Source organism: Arvicola amphibius, chromosome 12 (genome assembly GCF_903992535.2).
Source record: "Arvicola amphibius chromosome 12, mArvAmp1.2, whole genome shotgun sequence".
Lineage (NCBI taxonomy): Eukaryota > Metazoa > Chordata > Mammalia > Rodentia > Cricetidae > Arvicola > Arvicola amphibius.
Window position 1 is genome coordinate 54,969,820 of NC_052058.2, and position 22,762 is coordinate 54,992,581.

The window sequence follows — 22,762 nt, forward strand, 5'->3', positions numbered from 1 at the left end:
GGAGTGTAATTATTGATCACTAAATACTTTTATCAGTATTATTTTCTCCTCAGATGCCTTCCATTCCAGCAGGCCCCCAAAATTTCTCTCTTAAAGATCACAAGATCCCACAGTTTTGACACACAGTATACCTACTTCAGTCCCTGTCTTCTTGAACTATAACCAGAGATCTTCCAGCTCTAAACACCCGTGATGCTTTCTTCTGCTCCCGCCTTCATTTAGGTTGTCTTCGCTCTGCACTTTTAACACACACACACACACACACACACCACACAACATCAACACACCAACACGCTCTCTCCCCAACACACACCTTCCTAGCTTCACACCTAGCTAACTCCTGGGCATTCACTCTTAACTTTGCATCTCTTATGTCCTGCACAGGCCTCCCCTGCGCTGCCTGTTCCTAGCCCACATAGTGTCATTGCACTTACTAAAGAGCCTAGAATTACCCCTGTGTTTCTCTGGCTCACCCTAGGGAGAACTTTGCAGGCAGAACAAGCAAGTTTGTCTGCACATTTGTGCGTGTGCGTGCGTGTGCCATAGGTTTGCTTTTATTTGTGGCAGATATTCAATATATTAATTATAAGAACAATAAAAAAAATTAGGGCAGTAAACTACAGGTCTTTGTAATAAAGTGGTTTTGTTTCAATTGATTGGATGATAATGAAAATTCTCAATGCTTACTTGTCTGTGGTAGCACCATGGCTAAGAAACGGATAGCTGTAATCGGAGCAGGCATCAGTGGCCTGGGAGCCATCAAGTGTTGTTTGGATGAAGATCTGGAGCCAACATGCTTTGAAAGAAGTGATGACATTGGAGGCCTATGGAAATTTCAAGTACATTTGCATTTTATTTGACTTTAGATATGGTTTCACTAAGATAGCTGTAGCAATTTGGATAGTTTCATTAAATGGAACATACAGGATGTCACATAATCAGTCATTTAGTGACTCTAATCTCTGTGCTTATGTCAATTATTGAGGAAATTTGTCAACTTCAGATGAGGAATAAAATTTGGAAGATTGTATTCAAAGCAGCTGAAATCTGTGTGACCCTCACAGATCTTAGTAAAGGGATGGTGGCTATTGATTTTTTAAAACTGTTTAGATGTGCTGTTCTTATTCAAAGTTAAGGGTGCTGTAGATTTGGGAGGCAGGACAGACTGATGGTTCATTGATGACCTTCCACTATGTAATTATGTAATTTCATGTTCTGTCTTGTGGTAATATCTGCATGATACTCTTTCTTAAATGTCCCAGATAACCACAGTAAACCACAGTATAGGGATACAGATCAGTGTGTGTAGATCTCTCTCTCTCTCTCTCTCTGTGTGTGTGTGTGTGTGTGTGTGTGTGTGTGTGTTTGTGTATGTTTGTTTGTGTATGTGTGTGTGTGTTTTACAGGGCAATGACTATTTTTTTCTCTGAGTTCTAAATAGCAAGAAATGCACTGTTTTCAAGGGTGCTAAATGTTGAATAGGCTCAAGTTTCTATGTGAGCATCTTCTTTTAGTGCTTCTCTCCTTTATTGGATGTGTCCATGAAACTCAGGACTTGCCATCAATGATTTCCAGTTCTGGAGACCTTACAGAACTGTTTTGCTCACCAGTCATGGATGGCCCTTAGAATGTCTTCATTGATGAGTTAATTTTTTTTTATTCCTCTTGGCTTTTATTTGCACTCAGGACATATAGCAACAGCTTAATTGTGAGACTTCATTCCTGTGGACAGTGGTTGCTCTGGCAAAGTAGTTAGCATGGCTGTCTCACAGGGATCTCCCTTTGGTGGCCCTGAAACAGAGAAGTATCCAAGGAGCAGCCTTGCTCACCCCAAATACCTCCTAATATGTTGTTGATATGATTCATGTACCCCTCTGCAACCTGTGGGATTTTTCCAGGGATTGACACTCGGTTTATAAATATCAATATCTATGTTATTTCTTCTTTAAGAGTTTATTTATTCAATGAATATTTTTGAATACTTACTTGTACAAGGCACTTTTACAAGTGATGGAATATACTAACAAATATGAGTACAAAATTCTCAACATCAGGGTGCTTAAACTCTAACCAAGATAAAGGAAAATAAAATGGGGTAGATAGTAGCAGTAAGCAAGCATACTGCAAAAAGTACAGCAGGATCTGAGACTTGGGAATATAACCTAAGTACGAGGCCGCAGATAACCTCAAGATAAAGTGATTTGGGAACAATGAGTTAAATAAAAGGCAAGGATGAAGAGCATCTGAAAAGGGGGTTTAGAGGGAACTTGGGGTGCAGAACTCTGAGGTGGGAGCATGGCTGGCTTGGCAGGGAGAACCAGCAGGCTGGTGCAGCTGGCTTAGTGCCCAAGGGTGGGGGGGAAAGCTGGGCTATGCTTCTGAGGGATGCATAAAACTGGGTTTTGTCAGTGGGTATAGACTTTAGTAAAGATTTTGACAGAACCTGAGATGAAAGAGAAACATTCTTACATTGTAGAAGGACCATCCTGCTATGTTGAGACTAGACCAATGGAAAGGCTTAAAAAGTATATCTAATTTCAAAGATTCTCAGTGATAAGGCAGACATGATATTATATCAAACTGTATCAAGATTCCTGAGAGGACAGCAAGTTGTACTATTTAAAATATGATATAGTGTATCATACATGTTAGTGTCTATCACATTTCTCTTAGCAGTTTTTATCATATATATACATATATACATATGAATGATAACTATATGTGCTTATAAGTTCATGGCTATTACATATTTTAATTGATAGCTCCTTTCATTAATATAAAAAATCTTGTTTCTAAAGAAGAAGAATTTTTACTGTACAGTGCATGGCATTGGTATTGCTATTACTATCTTTTTTGTTAGAGCTGGTACATGGAACTGCCTGAGCCCAAGCTAGACCTGGAGTGTGGAGACTGTAGATCTGGGGAGCGTCTGGGAGTGCATTGGCCCTTCCCATTTTGTGTAGCATTTATGGCTACCAGTCTCCAGCTTTTGTTTTCCTTAAATTGTATTTTACTTTCATACTTAAGGGAATTTTTATTGGGATTAGAAATCATTTTGATTTGCCATTTGAAAAACAATATTCTCTTTTCTGACATCCATTATTCTGATTGAGAAGTCATACACAGGATTTGTGGTTGATTTGATGTGATTCTTTCTCTAGGAAACAATGGATCTTGGGAGAAAACATTAGTAAATGTTTGACAATATATAAAAAGCAATGTTCCACTTTTTAAAAATACCTGGCATCACTTAAAATGTTTTATTACCTTGTAATTATGAAGTTTGTTGCATTGAGGGGTTTTATCTTCTAGAAAAATCCGTCAGAGAAAATGCCGAGTATCTACAAATCTGTGACGATCAATACTTCAAAGGAAATGATGTGTTTCAGTGACTTCCCAGTTCCTGAGCATTTTCCCAACTACATGCACAACTGCAGACTCATGGACTACTTCAGGAAGTACGCCAAGCACTTCCGCCTTCTGCCTTACATCCGATTTAAGGTGCAGTGTTGCATCCTGCGTATGTGCACATGCATGTGAGCAAATACGCTCACCTGTGCATGCACAAAAGTACCTCCTGGTTCCCACACATGAAGAAGAGGTCATCAGTGAGGGTCCACATCAGGAAACCATCACAGGTTGAAGTCTTTTGACAATTTCAGTTGAATGTGAGGCTGGAAGACTTTGCTCATCAGACCCTGTTTTGATCGTGCATTGTGGTGGCGAGCCCTCCTTATCAATTTGAAATCTTTGAGGACTTAGAATAATGCTAGTAGAGATTGAGCCAAATTGTGTTGCTTACAAAACAAGAAGCAGGCTCATGTAAAGAATATTTTATTTCCTACCTTCTACATATGATCAGCACTAAAACCTAAACACACAAACCCGTTTTCATCTCATGATGAAAATTTTAATTCCCTGAACTTCAAAATGCCGGCCAGAGGTAAAGGGATAGGCCTGTCCTAAGGAATGAAAAATGTGAAGAAATATTATCTCCATGCGTATCCTTCCTAGGAGGATATGAATGCTGTGGCTCCAGCCACTCCAATATTTCATAAAGCCTCAACTGTTTCTGTTTCTATAAGAGTATGTCTGTAACAGAATTTCCCCAATATGTTGAAAATACACCCAACACTGAACCTACTGTGGAAGGAACAGGAACTATATTGTCGTGAATGCCTTAGCTAAGTGTCCCGTCAGGGTTTGTGGGACTCGGGGAGGAGGACTCGGCAAGAACTGTCAGCTGAGTCACCTGTGCTTCCTTCTGTGTTCCTTCCTCAGACCCAAGTGAGGCAAGTGAGGAAGCGGCCAGACTTCGGAGTCAGTGGACAGTGGGATGTGGTTGTGGAGACGAGTGGCAAACAGGAGAGCCTGGTATTTGATGGGGTTCTGGTCTGTAGTGGTCATCACACTGACCCCCACCTGCCACTCACATCCTTCCCAGGTGTGTCCGGGAGAACCTGCTAGAAAGGCATTTTCCAAATAACTTACAGGCAGAAATGAGTGGGCATAAACGTTACTAAATTTCATGAGTGGGCATAAATGCTATTAAGTTTCATGAATGGGCATAAATGTTACTAAGTTTCATGAATGGGTATAAGTATTATTAAGTCTCATGAGTGGGCATAAATGCTACTAAGTTTCATGACTGGGCATAAATGTTATTAAGTTTCATTAAGTTTCAGTGAATTATCCCTGGTATCCCTCAGTAGCAAAGTGTTCCTTCTCTGTTAACAGGACAATGTAATCCATTGAAACAAAAAGCAGGCAAACACAATGACTCATGCTGTCCCCCTTATTATAATTACATCCAGCTTCTAATGACTAACAGAAATCAGCCCACATTCAAATAGTTGTAGTTTTGTCAACATAGTTGATCTCGGTCTATTCCAGAGAAAGTGCAATTAGTAAAAATGAGGGACAAGTGCCTAGCAAGCAGCTGGCAAGTCCACACATTTAGAAATCTGAGCATACGGGGAAGAAACTTCAGTGCATTTATTTATCATGAGTTCATTTTTAATTTATTTTATTGGTAAAGTATAATTACTCATTCCCCCTCCCTTCCTTTCTCCAACCGCGATATATACAATATATATGATTTAAGGGCTGGCCACTTGGTATTGGATAAACAATCAAAGGATATTTTCCCTGGAGAAGACTATTTCTCTGGCTCTCAGCGTTTCTTACTCAACTGTAGTCTAGGTGTATGTGTGGGGAATGAAATTTCCCTCTTCCATATCTTAGCTTCTCATTGACCCATAAAACCAAATGGACAGCTTAATAGTTCTATGTGGTAAAATGGTATCCATTTCAAGCCGGGGTGTTTTAGCTCCACTGTCTCCCCTGACTAAACCCCTCCTCTGACTTTTGACTTGCTTGCTCTCTCTTTCCATCAAATTACCACCAGGAATCAATTAGAAAATACTTTAAGTTTCAATTCCTTTGTATGGTGCCCAAGAAACCATTGTGGAAAATGGAGACAAAGTAAATAAGATTGCTTTAAATGGTTGTTTAAAATTCTGGGTGAATTAGGCATAACAGGTGTATAATCATTTTGCACACTAACACAAGTATTTACAAAATGAAAGCCCCTAGGGGGGGTAAATGGGAGGCAGGGAGGAGGCGGAAATTTTTAATAAAAAAAAATGAAAGCCCCTGGTTTTTTAACATCATATGCAATATATTCAGGAAAGCTTTTCTAGATATGAAATAATCTACAGATTACACATCCCATGAGCTTCCTTAAATATGAATAGCATTTGGGGACCATGTGTGATCTTCAGCTGCCTGGCCCAGATTTCATTTCTTCCTCTTTCAGGTTGTTCAGAATGTAACTTTCTTACATGTGTCAATATGTAAAAGTCTTCCTCATAATGACAAATGATCTTCTTCAACCACAGGCATTGAGAAGTTTGAAGGCTGTTATTTCCACAGTCGGGAATACAAAACTCCCGAGGACTACATAGGAAAGAGAATCATCGTGGTTGGCATTGGGAACTCCGGGGTGGATATTGCCGTGGAACTTAGTCGAGTGGCCAAACAGGTTTGTTGGTGATTGTTAACTTCACCAGAGGAACCCTGTGCATTTGTAGGTATAACCCAAAATGTAAGTTTGGTTTAAGAAGGGCCAGAAAAAACATGTAGAGAAATCCACGGACCCACTTCAAGATGTTTAAAATCATGCTGAGTACAAAATGAAAGCAAAATAATCCCCTAAACTACCAACAGGAACCGGCATGCAAACAATTCCCAGGCACCCTAAGGGAGCACTAGCATGGATTAGATGACTGGTTTGATTCTTCTTGGTAGGGTCTTGCTATGAGGGAGAATATGTGCTATTTGTCTTCTGGGTCTGGGTTACTCTCACCAAATATTTTCCACGGATGTTTTTTAAAGCAAACAATACAGACTGTGACAGCAATATGGCAATTGACTTACGAATTCAAACCCTTATTAACATATGAAGTACAGCTAGGTCAATATCCAGGAGAACTTTTTACCATGGTATTTTGGAGACAGGTAGATAAGCGAACTGCATTTAGTTTTCATGGATAAATTTGGTGTCATATAGACAGCCCTTTTCTGGACTTAGTAAAAGTTCTGGCAAAGCACCGCACGGTGGCCATGGCACGACGCTTGTCTGCCTATTCTCCAGTGGTCCACACTCTCCAAAAGGGTGATGACTGTCACTTGAACAGTACAACGGGCAAGCATTCCTCTCTTCTCTCCTGCTGTAATCACCCTTCCACAGGTATTCCTCAGTACCAGGCGAGGATCGTGGATTTTACACCGCGTTTGGAATAATGGATATCCCATGGACAGTTCATTTTTCACTCGGTTCCATAGCTTTCTCCAGAAAATATTAACCACAGCAGCAGTAAATAAATACCTCGAGAAGATACTGAACTCAAGGTTCAACCATGCACACTACGGTCTGCAGCCAAAGCACAGGTGACAAACATGGGGCTTGATGTGGGTAATCGCATGTAGGTTTGTGCTTTGAAGACAACTGAGCTTTTGACTCCTGATTGACCCCATGCCCTTAGGACTGTAAACCACTTAGATTTGTATAATGTACATTACTGAAGGCAAGCGCACATGTGCTTCTTGGCACCGCTTGTATATTCTCATCCGTTCATCAGTCAAGTAACACTTGATTACTGGACACCAAAACTTCGGGCAAAAGGCAATTCAATGCTCTTCCCTTCCATAGACATCAACCGGGGAGATGAGAGAAGACTCAAACACAGGTTTGAGCAAAGCAATGTGAGATGCCATGATGAATGTCATCGTAAATTTTGTTGAGGTTGGGGTAGATGTGTCAGGGAAGCCCGCAGGGTAGGGGAGCTGTCTAAGGTATCCGTCCTCTGCAGGATCACCCCTTAATTCCAGCTCTTATCCCACGGCAGTGTCTCAGTTAGAAATAATCAGCAGCCTCCAGTTAATAAGCAAAAGATGGAGTGGGATTAAGACTAAGTGGAGTTAAGAAAATAAAAGAAATAAAATGAAGAAATATTACTCAAACAAGTTAGGTGCCCCAGAATTCACTCATGGGTACTTATCCTCACATTCATATATTAATGGTGTGTCACGGTGGTGCCATCAAGGGTGAGAGTAGATGGTGTCATGAGGATGAGGCCCCTAGGAGGGCTTAGGAGTTTTACAAGAGGAAGAAAAACTAAGTTAGGGGTTTAGCTCTGTCTTCCTGCGTGGTGCCCTATGCCACTTCAGACTGTGCAGTGTCCCCAACAGCAAGAAGGTACTCACTAGGTGTGACTTGTTGACAGTGGCTCTCCAGACCTGATCTAAGTCAATAAATGTTATATTTTTCTACTAAGTGATATATTGTTCTAGCAAAGGTAAACAGATAAGTCAACAAATAGTATGTTTCTTATACGACTATTTATGGTCTTCAAGGGTGTGTGTGTGTGTGTGTGTGTGTGTGTGTGTGTGTGTGTGTGTATGGCCAGATGTGGAGGCCATGGCTTGATGCTAGATGTCCAGTGAAATTGCTCTCCCTCTTAATTTTTGAGACAAGCTCTCACTGTGTATTTTGCTCATCCATTCAGCTAGACTAGCTAGGCAGCGTGTCGCAGAACCTTCTTTTCTTCTCCTCCCCACTGCCGGGATGACGGTTGTTCACTGCAGTGACCAGGTTGTTGTGCAGGTGCTGGGGCTCAAACTCAGGTCCTTGTTCTTGCACATCTTGCACTTACAGACTTAGGATCCTGCCTCCCTCTGCCTTAGAGGTCTCAGAAGATGGTACAAAAGAATGTGACATGTATGTTACGTTCACTCAAAAAAAATTAACAATCTTCTATTATGCTGTGAATGAAAACATTGTGTTCTGTGGAGGAAGATGAGAACATTTTTTAAACTTTAGTGTCAGGAGAATTATAAAGGACATGAATAATGAATATGACAGACTGTAGAAGGGATAGATAAACTAACAGAATGATCAAGGAAGCAATTTTTAGGAGTGATGCTTAAGCTAAGACTTTAAGAGTGAGAAGGAGCCACCATGAAAAATCATCCAGCAAAAAAGGCTGTAAGCAGGAGGATTCTCAAGCAAAACATCTCTGAGCTAGGAAAGGGCTGGGTGCAAAGTGAGGAACAGAAGAGAACCAGCACTCTGACAGTGTCAGGGAGAGGACCACAAAGAGGCAGAAGCCAAGGCACGTATGTCTGGAGCATGGAAAATGGATTGTGTCCATTTTTTTAAAGATGATTGCATAATTTTAATGTCTCTGACTCCCTCTGCTCTACACGTACAGTGAGACTGTTACTATAGTGAAGCAAATCAAAACATTCAGGATCTCACGTAGACCTAGCTTGGCAAAAGCACCTAAATCCACAGTGCAATAGTATTGTTGGTTATAGTCCCTATGCCGTGAGTTTGAACCTTAACTTGTTCGTTCTACACATCTGTGACTTTCTTTCCTCTGACTCACATCTCTCTAAGTTCTCCTCTGTCTGCCCTCAAACCTGCCATCAGCCACTGTATACTACTCATTTGACTTTTCTACATTCTACATGTAAGCAATATAATATAATATTCTTTTCAGTATCTGATGTATTTCACATAGCATACTATTTTTCAGGTTCGTTATGCTGTGGCAACTGGCAATGTTTTCCTTTTCTTCTTTATTTATTTTTAAGAATTTTGTATAACATATTTTGATCATATTCACCCTCCCAAATTCATACCAGATATACATATCCGATACACATCTAATGTGTTATTTTTAAATCGTCAAGACCAAATTGTGATACCCATGTACTGTTTGATGTCAGCCTTTTAAACTTAGGTTCCTATGCCTACTGGGCAAGTGCTCTACCACCAATTTCAAGGCTGAATAGCATCCCATTGAACATTTATACCACAGTCATAGATCATATAAAAAGAGAGAACGAGACAGACAGAGAGATGTATATCACAGTTACTTACCCTGATGTATCTACACTTGGGTTCTGTTTTGACTTTTTGGTTGGTGTGAATGAGACTACAATGAGCGTGGAGTGTGGATATGTTTTGAGGGCACTGATTTAATCTCTTTGGGTATATACTAAGAGTAAGGATTAGAGGGCATCTGATAATACTATCTTTGTAAATGTCCGGAGCTAGGAGGCAAAAGGATCCATTATGGCTTTACACAGTATGTCAGTCTTTCTTCTCCATAGGTCAGATAAGTACATGAAGATCAATTTGTACATGAAGATCAATTTTAGGGATCCCAAAGGTGACACTCTAGTGTACCCTGGGGAGAGCTTGGTGTGTGATGCTGGTTAAAGGCAGCAGTAATCCTTCCTGACGTGGTACCCTAACACTGACAGAGTAAGGAAGAGGAACAAGCTGAGTTCCTCCTGAGGCCATCATGCCCATGAAGGAGGACACAGAGAGGCTTTCTCTGGATGACTCGGCAGGGACGGGATGCCTGCTGGTATCCTTGTCTTAGCTCACAGGATTGGCCCACTGACCTTGAACCTTCTGCAGAGGAGTCACCCAGAGGAGCCTTCAGTAGCCAAGGCAGCTTGTAGGAAGTGTCAAAGAGAAAGCTCCTCTCATATGTCAATAACCAGAATGCAGACTGAAGAAGGATCCAGAAATTGAGCCAGGTGCCAAGGAGATTGAATGGAGAAGAGAAGTCAGCGTGCATGAAAATCTGAAGCAATCTTTAACAAAGCCAAGGCTTCAGGGAATCCTTTAGTAATTAAAAACGTCATTTCCCAATTAGAACCCAAAGCAGATAGATAGCAGGAAAAATGTTTACTAGAAAGATGAGAGACAAGAATGGAGAGGAGATGCAGAACTTAAATAAGGAGGAGAAGAAATGACTTCTCACGTTGAAAGGGGGGTGCTGGGTTCCAGGATACAGTCCTGACACCACACGTACACAGAGATACTCCCCAGGTAAGCCCCTCGGGCACATCTTTTTCTCTGTCCTAGCTGAACTGTACTAGTCAGCCACATTCTTTGTCTCCTGCAAGTTAGCTTGAGACTGGGCCTTGAAAAACCACAGACATTTATGAAGGTCTCTATGTCTTTTCCTAAAACACCTGCAGAAACTAACCTCAGCCTCAAGTCAAACTCTTAAACCCATCTACAAACTCCACAGCCTGGCCTAGGTATGGCATACCTTATCTTGTTCCACCAGGGCACACTGCAGCCTCCAGTGACTTCCTCTAGTACATTCTTTGAACATATGAGCCTATTTCTGTTCTTCTTACTTTAGAATTCCGCCCTATTACTTATTGGAGAAGTTTTGAGAGTCTCCAGTCCTAGCCTCTGCCAGATAAAACCCTTAGGTAAATTGTAGCAGAAAGATAACACAATCTGCCTTTTATTGATCTGCATATGTACAACATTGGAGAGTGTAGTGCAATAGCATTTAAAGATTCTGCTAGAAAATGTCTCAACCCCAGGCTCCTAAATCCCATAAGAAGAAAAGAAAGTCATGTGAGTTCGGTCCACAATAGAAAGTATTAGAGCAGGTGCCTCAGAATAGAAGACTGGGGAAAGGGGATGGGAGACATATAAATACTGATGTAAAATTAAATGTTAAATGTGTGTAAAGGTAGAGAGAAAAGAAATGAAAACAAAAAGGAGCCAGAAAGAAAGAAGGGAAGGAAGAAATAGAAGAAAAGGAAGGAAAGAAAAAAGGATGGATGATAGATAGATGGATCAATCGATCGAACAAAGCAAGCAAGCTACAACTCATTCTTTCTGGGGCTGGGTGGTCTACATACTAGTGAAGGGACACAGCATAAGGGAAGAATCTCTGAACGTTCTGCCTCACCTTCATAAGCTCAGGAGTGATGACGGAATTCATATGAGCTAAGTAGGGGTAGGACCTGAGTTTTAATTCCCAGAACCCACGGAAAATTAAATTTTAAAAGTCAGCCATGGCCACTTTTGGGAGGTGGAGCAGGTAAGTTCAGGAAACTCAATGGTCAGGCAGCCTAGCCAAAACCTCAAACTTTAGGCTCATGAGAGACCTTATCCCAAGGAAACTAAGACCTAGTGTGATAAAGTTGGATGCCTTATATCCTCCCTTGACTTCTGCATGCTTGTGTATGAGGACACACCGCGCGTGTACGCACGCACGAACACAAACTTCTGTGTTTGGAGGCAGAACTGCAGGGGAAATTGCTAGCTTCAAATCCTTCTTTCACACATTGCTTTCTCCTTCTTAGATTTGCTTAAATTTTCATTTTTCTGTACAGACCACTGAGTCAGCACCCCACCGTCAGTGATGACCTTCCCAATCACATCATCTCTGGAAGAATCCAAGTGAAGCCCAACGTGAAAGAGTTCACGGAAACAGACGCCATCTTTGACGATGGCACGGTGGAGACGAATATTGATGTTGTCATCTTTGCCACAGGATACAGCTTTTCTTTTCCATTCCTTGAGGATCTGATTGCAGTTACTGACAACGAAGTGTCCCTGTATAAGCTGATGTTCCCTCCAGACCTGGAAAAGCCAACGCTGGCTGTCATCGGGCTCATCCAGCCCTTGGGCATCATCCTACCAATTGCAGAGCTCCAGTCTCGCTGGGCTGTGCGGGTGTTCAAAGGTCTGTGAACAAAGGCTGTGAGGGGACCTGGCAGTTCACTTAAAGTGAACTCTCATTTCTCTTCGCACTAGTTTCCAGTTAAACATGCCCTTCTTTGTTGTTGTTTTCCTTTAATCGACAATAGATTCTTTTCTTACACAATAGATCCTGATTGTGATTTTTCCCTCTACTTCCTCCAAGTTCCTTTCCACCCCTCTCATCTAGATCCATCCCCTCCTGTCTCTTATTAGAAAAAAAAAAAACAGGCTTCTAAGGAAATATGATTATTATAAAAACTAACACATCAGAATTGAACAAAACAAGCAGAGAGAAAAAAAGCCCAAGAGAAGGCACAAGAAACAGAGACCCATTTGTTCACTCACTAAGGAATCCCATAAAGTCACTAACTAGAATTAATAAACACACACACACACACCCATGCACGCGTCTCTCTCTCTCTGTCTCTCTCTCTGTCTCTGTGTGTGTGTGTGTGTGCGCGCGCGCGCGCGCGCATGCGAGGAAACTATATGGCAAAAAGAGAGAAGGAAAAATAAATAAATTAAAGGCCGGGCGGTGGTGGCGCACGCCTTTAATCCCAGCACTCGGGAGGCAGAGGCAGGCGGATCTCTGTGAGTTCGAGGCCAGCCTGGTCTACAAGAGCTAGTTCCAGGACAGGCTCTAAAAAAGCTGCAGAGAAACCCTGTCTCGAAAAACCAAAAAAAAAAAAAAAAAAGAAAAATAAATAAATTTATAAATAAGAAGATAATTTTAAAAAGGAGAAAGCCCTTGTCTCAACATTATGAGACAAGGAACCTCCAAATAGTGGTCGAGTTTGTTGTCTATTGGCCATCTACTATTGGGCATGTGGCCTACTCCTAAGAGTAGTTTGTTTTCTCCGTGAAATTTCCTTGGAGGGAACTAAATTCATTTGCAAGTAGTTATCAATTGGAAATTACTTCTGAGTTAGGGATGAGGGCATGTGTCTACTTCTCCTTTCAGCTTTAGGGCCCTATCTTGTGAAAAAGACCTGTGCAGGCCCTGTGCATGCAGCTCAGTCTCTGAGAGTTCTATGTGTATCAATCTAGTTGATTTAAAGGATCTTGTTTTCCTGATGTCCTCCATCCCCTAAGGCAATTACACTCTTTCTGCCTCCTATTCCATGGCATTCCCTGAGATCTAGGGACTGGAGGAGGACATTTGATAGAAACATCCCTTCTGAGGCTGTTCTAAGATCTCCCAGTGCTCTGCATATTATCTGGCTGTGGGTCTCTGTAATTCTTCCCATCTTCTGCAGGAGGAAGATTCTCTGTTGATGGCTAAGAATGACCATAGTCTATGATTACAGTAGAATGTCATTAGGAGTCATGTTATTGCTGCTTCTTTGTTGTTGTTGGTTTGTTTGTTTTTAGAAGAGTAGTATTTGGTTTCACTCTAGGTCCCAGGCTATTTAACCTCAGGTTCTTGGTTGCTTGAGCAGTGTTCAGTATGGGTTCCATCTCATGGGGCGGGCCTTAAGTCAAGTCAGACATTGGTTGGTTACTCTCCAGCCTTTGTGCCTCCATTGCACTAGCATATCTTGCAGGTAGGACTCCATTGTAGATTAAAGAGTGTGTGGCTGGGTTGGTGCTTGTTTCTCCTTTGGTAGCATGCAGAGTACCTTTCTGTATGAACACTAGCACATGGCGGTGAAGGCTCTAAGTAGGCACCAGTTTGATGTCTCTGTGCTCAATGAGTTTTGTGGGTGTTGTCTTCAACAATGGGGCCTTGGGATCAGGGTGTAGAGAGCAACCAAGAGTCTTTGATAAAGCCTGGATTATTTGGGAATTGCCATGGGAGTCCCTTAGCCAACAACTCAATAGATACAATGAAATCCTGGTACTAGAAGCTTCATTTGGTAACAAGAAGTAGACAGTTGGGAATCTGTCTTTCACATTATTTGGGAATTTTATTTATATTTTCTTCATATATGTCTATATTTTAGGAAGATTCTACTATATTAGGTTTTCGTAAAACCCCTCAAATGGTCCGTAATTTTAGTTATCTCTCACCATATCCCCTCACTTGTCTCTCTTTTCCTCCCTCTCCCCACTTGATCCTCCCATTCCAGCCATGCCCTATTCATCCATCACTATCGATCTATCCCCTCAGTTCCTTTCTCTATACCTAACCTCTGAAGCTCTATGGAGTGTAGCTTGTTTACCATTAGCTTAACAACTAATACCCACATTGAAGTGAATACATACCAGATTTGTCTTTCTGGGTCTGGGTTATCTCAGGATGAATTTTTTTCTAGTTTCATCCATTTGCCTGCAAATTCCATGATTTCAACATTTTCATTGTGTAAATTTACTACATTTTTTTTACCCATTCTTCTGTTTTTGAGGGACATCTAGATTGTTTCCAGTTTATGACTATTATAAATAGGGCAGCAATGAATATGGCTGAACAAGTGTCTCTGTGGTAGGATGAAGTATCCTATGGCTATGTGCCAAGAGCAATACAGCTACAATTTGAGGTAGATGATTCCCATTTTCTGAGAACCCAGCACACTAATGTCCATGGTGCCTATACAAGTTTGCACTCCTGTAGTGATGAACTGTGGGCTGTGTTCCCGCCTGGCTCCCGGCCGCCTGGCTAGCTTAGTCCTTGAAATAACAACACACAAACTGTGTTCATTTAAACACTGCCTGGCCCATTAGTTTCAGCCTCTTACTCACATCTTGATTAACCCATATCTAATAGTCTGTGTAGTACCACGAAGTGGTGCCTTACCAGGAAGATTCTAGCATATGTCCATCTTGAACCGGAGCTTCATCGCGTCTGTCTCCCTGAGGAGAGGCACGGCGGTCTGTCTCACTTAGGAGAGGCGTGGCATCTGACTGAGCCATCTACCTCACTTCCTTCTTCCTGCTCTGTCTACTCCACCCACCTAAGGGCTGGCCCATTAAATGGGCCAAGGCAGTTTTCTTTATTAACAAATGAAATCAACACAAACAGAAGACTCTCCCACCAGCAGTGGATGAGTGTTCTTATTCCACACTCCTGCCAGCATAAGCTGTCACTTGGCTTTTTGATCTTAGTCATTATTCCAGGTATAAGATGGAATGTCAAAGTCCTTATGATTTGAGGATCTGATGAATGAGGGTGTTGAGCATTTCTTAAGTTTCACATGCCCTTTTATTTTTGATAATCCTGATGGGTTTTTCACTTCCAGGGCTGAGCAAACTGCCCTCCACGAAGACCATGAAGGCAGACATTGCCCAAAGGAAAAAGGCTATGGAAAAACGGTAAATAAAAATGCAGTAAGAAGTGTTTGGAAACCTCAAAGGGATGACGGGCTTCTTAGCATGAAATTCTAGCTCAGTTCTCCATGTCTGTATCACCCTTCTCCATTCCCTACACCTTGCAATTACACAGCACAAAACCAAGTGCACATCTCAGTCCTCTGGCTCAGTCCTCTGGAATGAGTGTGTACTTATCCCCTGCAAATCTTATTAAGTCTGCAGTTACATCTGCCACTTCCGTCTCTATCTTTAGTTGTAAACGGAGACTGCTCATTCATTCCCCGGTCTCCCAGACCCGAATAAACTCACAGAAACCATATTAATTACAACACAGCCTGGCCAGTGACTCAGGCATATTTTTAACTAGCTCTTACATCTGGAATTAACCCATTTCTATTATTTTGTGTCTCATCACAAGGCTGTGACCTTGACAGTGAATCCAGGGAGGGACTAGAAATTAAGTTCTTCATCCCATCTACATATCACACAGCTAAGTATTTGGCTACATTAAAATCTTTTTTTTAACTTCTTCAAGCCTTTCTTTGGCTTCCACACATATACACTACAACACACACACACACACGCATGCACACACAAGCACACACTAAGAAAATAAATACAAAAAAAAACACTTCTAAGAAAGGCATTTTAAAGACCACTGCGAACATGGTCTGCAGAAAGACGTCCTGCTATAAAAACAGTTACTGTACTTCAAGGGTGAAAGCATGGATTCTGTGTTCCATTCAACAGCTGGGTGGTGCTGGGTTTCTCGAGGAAGCTCACTCTCAGCTCCTTTACCTCTATGGTAGAAATAGTTAAAGCTCCTGCCCAGTCCTGGAAGCTGAGTCTTCCTTCCATATTCTGTCTCTGCTTTAGGTATGTGAAGACAGCCCGGCACACAATCCAAGTGGACCACATTGAGTACATGGATGAAATTGCCACTCTGCTTGGGGTGAAGCCTAACCTGCTGATCCTGTTTCTCTCAGATCCAAAGCTGGCCGTGGAAGTTTTCTTTGGGCCCTGTACCCCATACCAGTACCGTCTGCAGGGTCCAGGGAAATGGGATGGGGCCCGGAGAGCCATCCTGACTCAGAGAGAGCGGATCATGAAACCCCTGAAGACCCGAATTACTAGTGAGACTAATCACTCCACCTCAGGGCTCTCTTGGATAAAGATGGCACCAGTTGGCCTGGCATTTCTGGCTACGGGTTTAGCATACTTTAGATATATTTACCATGGTAAACGCAAGTGAATGAGTGAATTGGGAAAGCATGTCCTCCTCCTCCCTGTAGATCATTACAAAGCCTTTAGAGAGTAGCATATGCCAGTCTCATTTAACATGACTATAGCGACAGAAATGTTTAGACAAGCGTTACAAGCAGAAGAGTCCTTTAAAATAGGTGTGCATTAACTTCTACAAACCATCTTGAATCACAAGGAGAGCTTCCACTTAAAACAGCTTGAGCCCATACTTAAAACTTAAGAGGCTTTTGCAGCCAAGCTAATCCTAACTGGTTCCACAAAGGTTGGTTATACTCACAGGAAATCGATAAATATTAATTGTGCAGTGATTATATTTTCCACTTAATAATTTTTCCTTCCAATTCATTCAGTCAACTTGTGTCGAGATGCAAAAGCTTAAGTTTAAAGCGTAGAAGTTTAAAAATATGTCAGAATGCTTTGTGTTTCAGCTGATTAGAAAACAAAATTTGTTTCCATTTAAATTGTGATTATTTAAAGAAAAATTGAAGAATAAAATAGAATACATGGCAGAACTATCAATGAACTACTTTTACTTTCAGTATGCAGAAATACGTACTTGGTGTGCTGTATTAAGGAGATTGCAGTAGCAAACATGAGTCCATGCTGTATGGAGATTTAACTAGCAAGAGTGAGTCCATGCTGTACAGAGATCTAAGTAGCAAGCGTGAATCCATGCTGACTGTGCTTGTCACTTTACCTGGCTTTTAGTCCATTCTCTGCCTATGTGGCTTCCTCGCTGTTGGGATTCCAGGAGTGCCAGGAGGCTCCTTTGTCTCATTCCACCAACTATTATGAAGTGTTCCTAAGACTTCATCCTCTGCCATTTTGCTCTCCTGACTATAAAACTCAGAAAGACCATGGAGCGGGAATGTGAAAACTGAGATGGGAGATCGGAGTGCATATGAAACTACCATTCCAGAAGAGGCCTCAGCAAACTATTCCAGAGGCATCACAATGAAATTGATTCACTGAAAAATATCTTACTTTCTTGTCAGAATAACCCAACTGAAAGTTTGTTTATTCTACTCAGAGAAAAATGCCCGAAAAAAAATGTCCACATGCTTCCCAGGAGCTGAAATGGAGTGGACACTGTTATGCTTCAAAACATCCATTGCCACCTCAGAACAACAGCAAAATCACTTGATGCGGTTTTTCTTAACCATGGAGGCTACTGACAACCATTGGAATAACAAGTTATCAGAAGCTAAAAGTATAATAGAGGGAACTGTGCAGATGCAACTGAGATAAATAAAAAAAAATTTCAGGGGCGAACAAACTCCTGAGCACTCTCTCGAATCACACCTCACATTTATGCTAAAATGACATCAAAGGCACATCATTTTCTCATAGAAAAAAAAATGGCCTAATTTTATTGATATAGACTAAGGTTTCTTCCATTCTTATTACTTACCCTCATAATATCCAAGGAAAAACCCAGAGGTCCTATTATGTTCTTCCATCTCCCAAGTAGGTTGTGTTTCTAATGCCTCCTGATTTTCCCTTTTGGATGTTCCTGAAACCTGTCTCATCCTTCCCGGATGAACTGCCAGTGTTTAAGTTCAGCTGTCTCCGGTTTCACAACTCAACAAGCCAATATCCTTGCTTCTCACATCCTTGTCATCTGTTGACCTTCCTCCTGGTCCACCCCCTCCACACCACTGTCATGGTTAGATCTCTTCAGCTCCAGGAGAGGATAGCTGTCTAGAGCTGCCCTGCACCTGCTCCTTCAGTCCCATTCCCAGGCACTTTTCTCTGAAGCAAACTCCTACACTCCAGGCAAGTTCATGTGGATTTCACTCCACATCACTGTACAGATTAATCTGTTTGGGAAAAAAATTCCTTTTCTCTTTTCTTCATGAAAAATGTCCTTCATTTTTCAAAACAAGATTGTTATCCCACATCCTTTGAGAACCATTGTCTGATCCTTAATACCCCTACCCTAAATAGATGCAATTAGAGAAAATTAAGAAAGTAAAAATGAAAGGAAATTAACAGCAACAAAAATGAGGCCATCTGGGTAAGGTGGAGGCCTAGAGATAGCCGCTGTGTGATATGCAGAAAGAGAGACTTACGATAAGAAAGAAAACAACAGCCTCTTTTCTAGGCAGGAAAAGGAGAGGAAGAGCTTTGTAAATCTACGAAACCTGCCTTGGTAAAAAAGACAGGTGGCATGGAAAAGTAAGCCAAGCACATCTTAGTGCGTGTTGCCCTGGCAACAGAGGGAAAAAAAGTAGAACTGTTCCAGAAGTCGCTTGTTCCATCCTTGCCGGGTCAAGCTGATAACTGATCCTTCCAGAAGAATGATTGACAAGAATATACTTCCCCATCCCCCCAAAAGAGCTATACTTGCTAGCAGATATGAAAACTGCAAACTAGGCATACACAATAAACATGGACAATCAAGGCCAGATGACTCTCCCCCAAGATTATAACTCCTTAACTGTAGAATTTAAACATCCTTAAATAGACAAAATGCCAGATGAAATTTCAAAGGTTTACTGATAAAAAAAAAAAAAAAAAAAAAAAAAAAAAAAAAGTGATTGGCCTAAAAGAGAATACAGACAAAAACAAACAGATGCAGACAGGACAGGGCTGGAGAGGGACGCGGACAACAGGGAAAACCAAGCAAAGTGAATGACAGAATCAGCGATGTCCAGCAGAATGTCAGCATTGGAAGACCGACTCAACGAGGAAATGGAGATGGGGTGATAATAAAGTGTAGTGAATCAGAAAAAAAAAAACAACAACAGTGTAAAACATTTTCAATAGACTCAACCAAGCTGGAGAAAGAATGTCACAGGTGGAAGAAAAAGCTGACACATTCAAATAGAAAATAAAATGAGGGACTGGAGAGATGACTCAGGGCTTAAGAGCGCCGGCTGCTCTTTCAAGGACTCAGGTTCGGTTGCCACGACCAACATGGTGACTCACTATTATCTGTTAGTCCGGTTCCAAGGAATATGATGTCCTCTTCTGGCCTGCATAGGCACAAGCATGCAAACCAGGCATATAGCAAGCAAAACACACAGACACATAGAACAAAAATAATTTCAGAAAAGAAGACAAAACAAGCTTGATTGTAATGTCCTATAAGTCTAACATGTGACCTGGACAACTAACCTAAGAACCTATGGGATATAAACAGCTGAGTTAAACATTAAAGGCATTAAAAATGTATTCAATAAAATCATAGCAAAAAAGTTCACAAATCCAGAGAAAGAAACAGATGTGCAAACATAGGAAGCATTTAGATATTTAAACAAGACCAGAAAAGAATCTTCCCATGATATATCATCATAAATATGTCAAAGATTCAGAATAAAGGAACAACATTGTATCAGCAACACAGGCCACAGAGACAGAAACAAGAAAACAATATCTTTTTATCATAACCATAAAATCAAGGAAAGCATGGAATGATGCTTCAAGCTCTGAAAATAAGTAACCTCCAGTAAAGATTACCAGGTTCAGTAGTTTGTCCTTTAAAACAGACATAGTAATGAGGGCATTTCGAGACAAGCATACACTGTAATGTTTCATGACCACCTAGCCAGCACTGGGAAGTTACTTCATGGACTGCTATACATGCTAGAGCACACACAGATGGTCTTAGTCACAAGAGCATGGGAAAGAATAAATTTCATGACAGTAATAGTTGGGTAAAAGAAGAGCCAGGAAGGAATTAAATGTATTTAATGCAGTGAACAAACAAAGCCCTACTAAAGGAGACAATATAGAACAATAACCCACCTAACAAGGAAAAACAACCAACAAAAGTTTTAGAAATCAGTAAATATCTTTCTTAAATATTAATGGGTTCAACTTAGCAGTGAAGAATGGAAGCTGGATGATTGTATTAAACAGATGGATCCAACTATGTATTTTATTTCTAAGATTTACATGTCATATATAAGACACCAACATACTGAAAGTCAAAAAAATAGAAAATAATTTATCAAACAAGCAGAAACCTCGAATAGGTTGGTGTGGTTATTCTAATAACTGATAAAGAAGACTTCAAATGAAAAGAAGGCCACTATATATTAATCAAAAAACAAAATTTCAAGAAGGCATAACCACATACATGAAACACCAGACTTACCATTTCATAAAACATATTATTATGTCTAATAAACATAAGAGCTCAAGCAGGTCCGTGTGTAATAGGTGACTTGAATAAACCACTCTTAGCTCTAGATAGGCCATTTAAACTAAAAATCAACAAAGAAGCTTCACAGTTCAGCTATATCATAAGGCAAGTGGATTTAACATATGTCTACAGAATATTCCATCCAACAGGCACAGAACACAAATTCTCTCAGCAGCCCATGGGACCGTCTCTAAAATATACAACTCTACAAGCCACAAATAAAGTCTGACAAAAGAATCAAAGAACCAAAATAATTTTCTTCAAAGGGGCTGGGAAGTTTCCTACTCACACCAGATACTCTCAAATTCACAGTTTCTTTTAGTAGCTAATATATAAGCCAAGGGTTACTGTACGAGCCCGCTCCTATAAGGTCAGCTAGGGTTCCTGGACAGGGGATCCTCTAAGCCAAAGAAAAGTCAGATAAAAAAAAAAAAAACAGAAGACAAGATAGAATTGGAAGGTCTGTCTGGTCATGCCGAAGCAGCCAAACAGCCCAGAGTTTATTTCAGAACTTGCTTATATACAGAAGCATAACAAACTCCAGCATGAATGGTCAGTCAGTATCTAAAATTATAAGACCATTCCTGTCCTTGAGTGAGCAGCCTCCTCTCCAGCATGTGCTTGCTGCTCGGAAGCAGCCTTTCTTTCTATCTTGATGTTCCTGAGGTTTGTCGTCAGCAGTGTACTGTCTACTAGACAGAGTGTTCTTTTCTCAAGGACTAAGTCAGAAGTCTGTCACAGCCCTCAAGGTTGTAGGAAAAAAACAAGCTTGAACTCAAATGACTTCTTTAAGTCAGAAATGACTCCAGATGAAAACCGAGTCACACATGGGCTCCACAGGCTACTATTCCAGTGCGCTGAAGAGTGAGGGGAACAACAACGGTGAGATTTGTAGCACAGAAGTGGCCTTATTGCACTCGGTTCCCACCTAGCGCTCTTGTGGGAAGGCGAAGGCTGTGGAAATTGAGTGTTCCGGCAGACTAAGTCTCAAGTGTTCTCACCATCCGCTACCCATGCAGCAGAACGGCAGCTGCTGAGGCGAACCATCCTCCTGAGCCTTGCAGCCGCCACTCTCCAGAGGTATCCTCGAGTGATAGGGTTTGCTCCCTACCACCGTAGGGGAACTGCTACCACCATGCCCTTCACACCTTCAGTCTCCTCCACCAAGACTTCTTCCTATGGTCCAGTTCAGCCTGCTCCCTCTCCACCACTGCCCGGGACAGCCATCTCCCACATAGGCATTGTGGCGGAGTGTCTCCAGGCTCTCTGACTTTTGATTCATCCTTGGTTCATTGTTAGTGGCTCATTTTCAAACGCTATGCTCTCTCTCAAGACGGTGTGTGGCCGTAGCCCTCCAAGATACAAGGAGTAACAAAACGGGTCTCCTCTCCAATGTCACACAAGAGGACTCAGTATCACACCAAACACCGCTACTGGATCTAACGGTTTTGAGAGCCATGGACTTATCCTGTGACTGACTTCTACTCTCGTCTCATCAGAAGCTTTTGACTGCTTTGTGGGTGTTATTTTCCTCCACTCATGGAGAGCTGCTGGGTTCATCTTCCCTTTCCCTGTGGAGCTTGTTGCGCTCCACTTCTCAGCTGCCATAGCATCTCTCTTACGATGTCTGATGGGCGTAGGAACAGCCCATCCTCTGTGACTCCACGTCTCTTCTGTGTTACCTAGTTCCTAATCTTCCATCTCACCCTGGAGGCCCACTGCATATGATTGAAATCAGCGCCCCATACGGTGAATCACTTCCTCTCTTACTGGGATTCATAAGTCCAAGAAACAGAGTAGAAATAAGAAATAGGCCAGTCACTCTTGTCTGTAGTGACCCATTAGCAAATATTTGCTTCCTGCTCCTATGGTTTTATCCTCTGCTGACCTAATCCTCTACCTGATTTTTGTTCTTTGGAATGGAGTGATTTCTCCTTGCAGTTTGGTGTTTCCACTAGGGTTCCTCCTGTTGACTCTGACTCAGGAGCCTACAAAAGCAACGCCATGCT

General features: G+C 41.5%; 1 protein-coding gene across 1 annotated transcript; it reads left to right on the forward strand.

Annotated features, from left to right (window-relative positions):
• Window positions 1–704: 704 nt before the first annotated feature.
• LOC119827747 (flavin-containing monooxygenase 5-like) lies at window positions 705–16,592 on the forward strand. Its single transcript, XM_038349596.1, has 8 exons — window positions 705–839; window positions 3,313–3,501; window positions 4,282–4,444; window positions 5,901–6,043; window positions 6,752–6,951; window positions 11,725–12,077; window positions 15,271–15,343; window positions 16,217–16,592. Exons 1-8 carry the CDS (start codon window positions 705–707, stop codon window positions 16,590–16,592), a joined length of 1,632 nt encoding a protein of 543 aa, XP_038205524.1.
• Window positions 16,593–22,762: the final 6,170 nt, after the last annotated feature.

Bases quoted from the DNA above. Each gene is read 5' to 3' on its own strand.
- LOC119827747 (XM_038349596.1), top strand. From the start codon at position 705: ATGGCTAAGAAACGGATAGCTGTAATCGGAGCAGGCATCAGTGGCCTG. The intron at 6,044-6,751 runs GTTTGTTGGTGA...ACCCTTCCACAG, and splicing joins TTAGTCGAGTGGCCAAACAG to GTATTCCTCAGTACCAGGCG. The intron at 15,344-16,216 runs GTAAATAAAAAT...TCTCTGCTTTAG, and splicing joins AAAAAGGCTATGGAAAAACG to GTATGTGAAGACAGCCCGGC.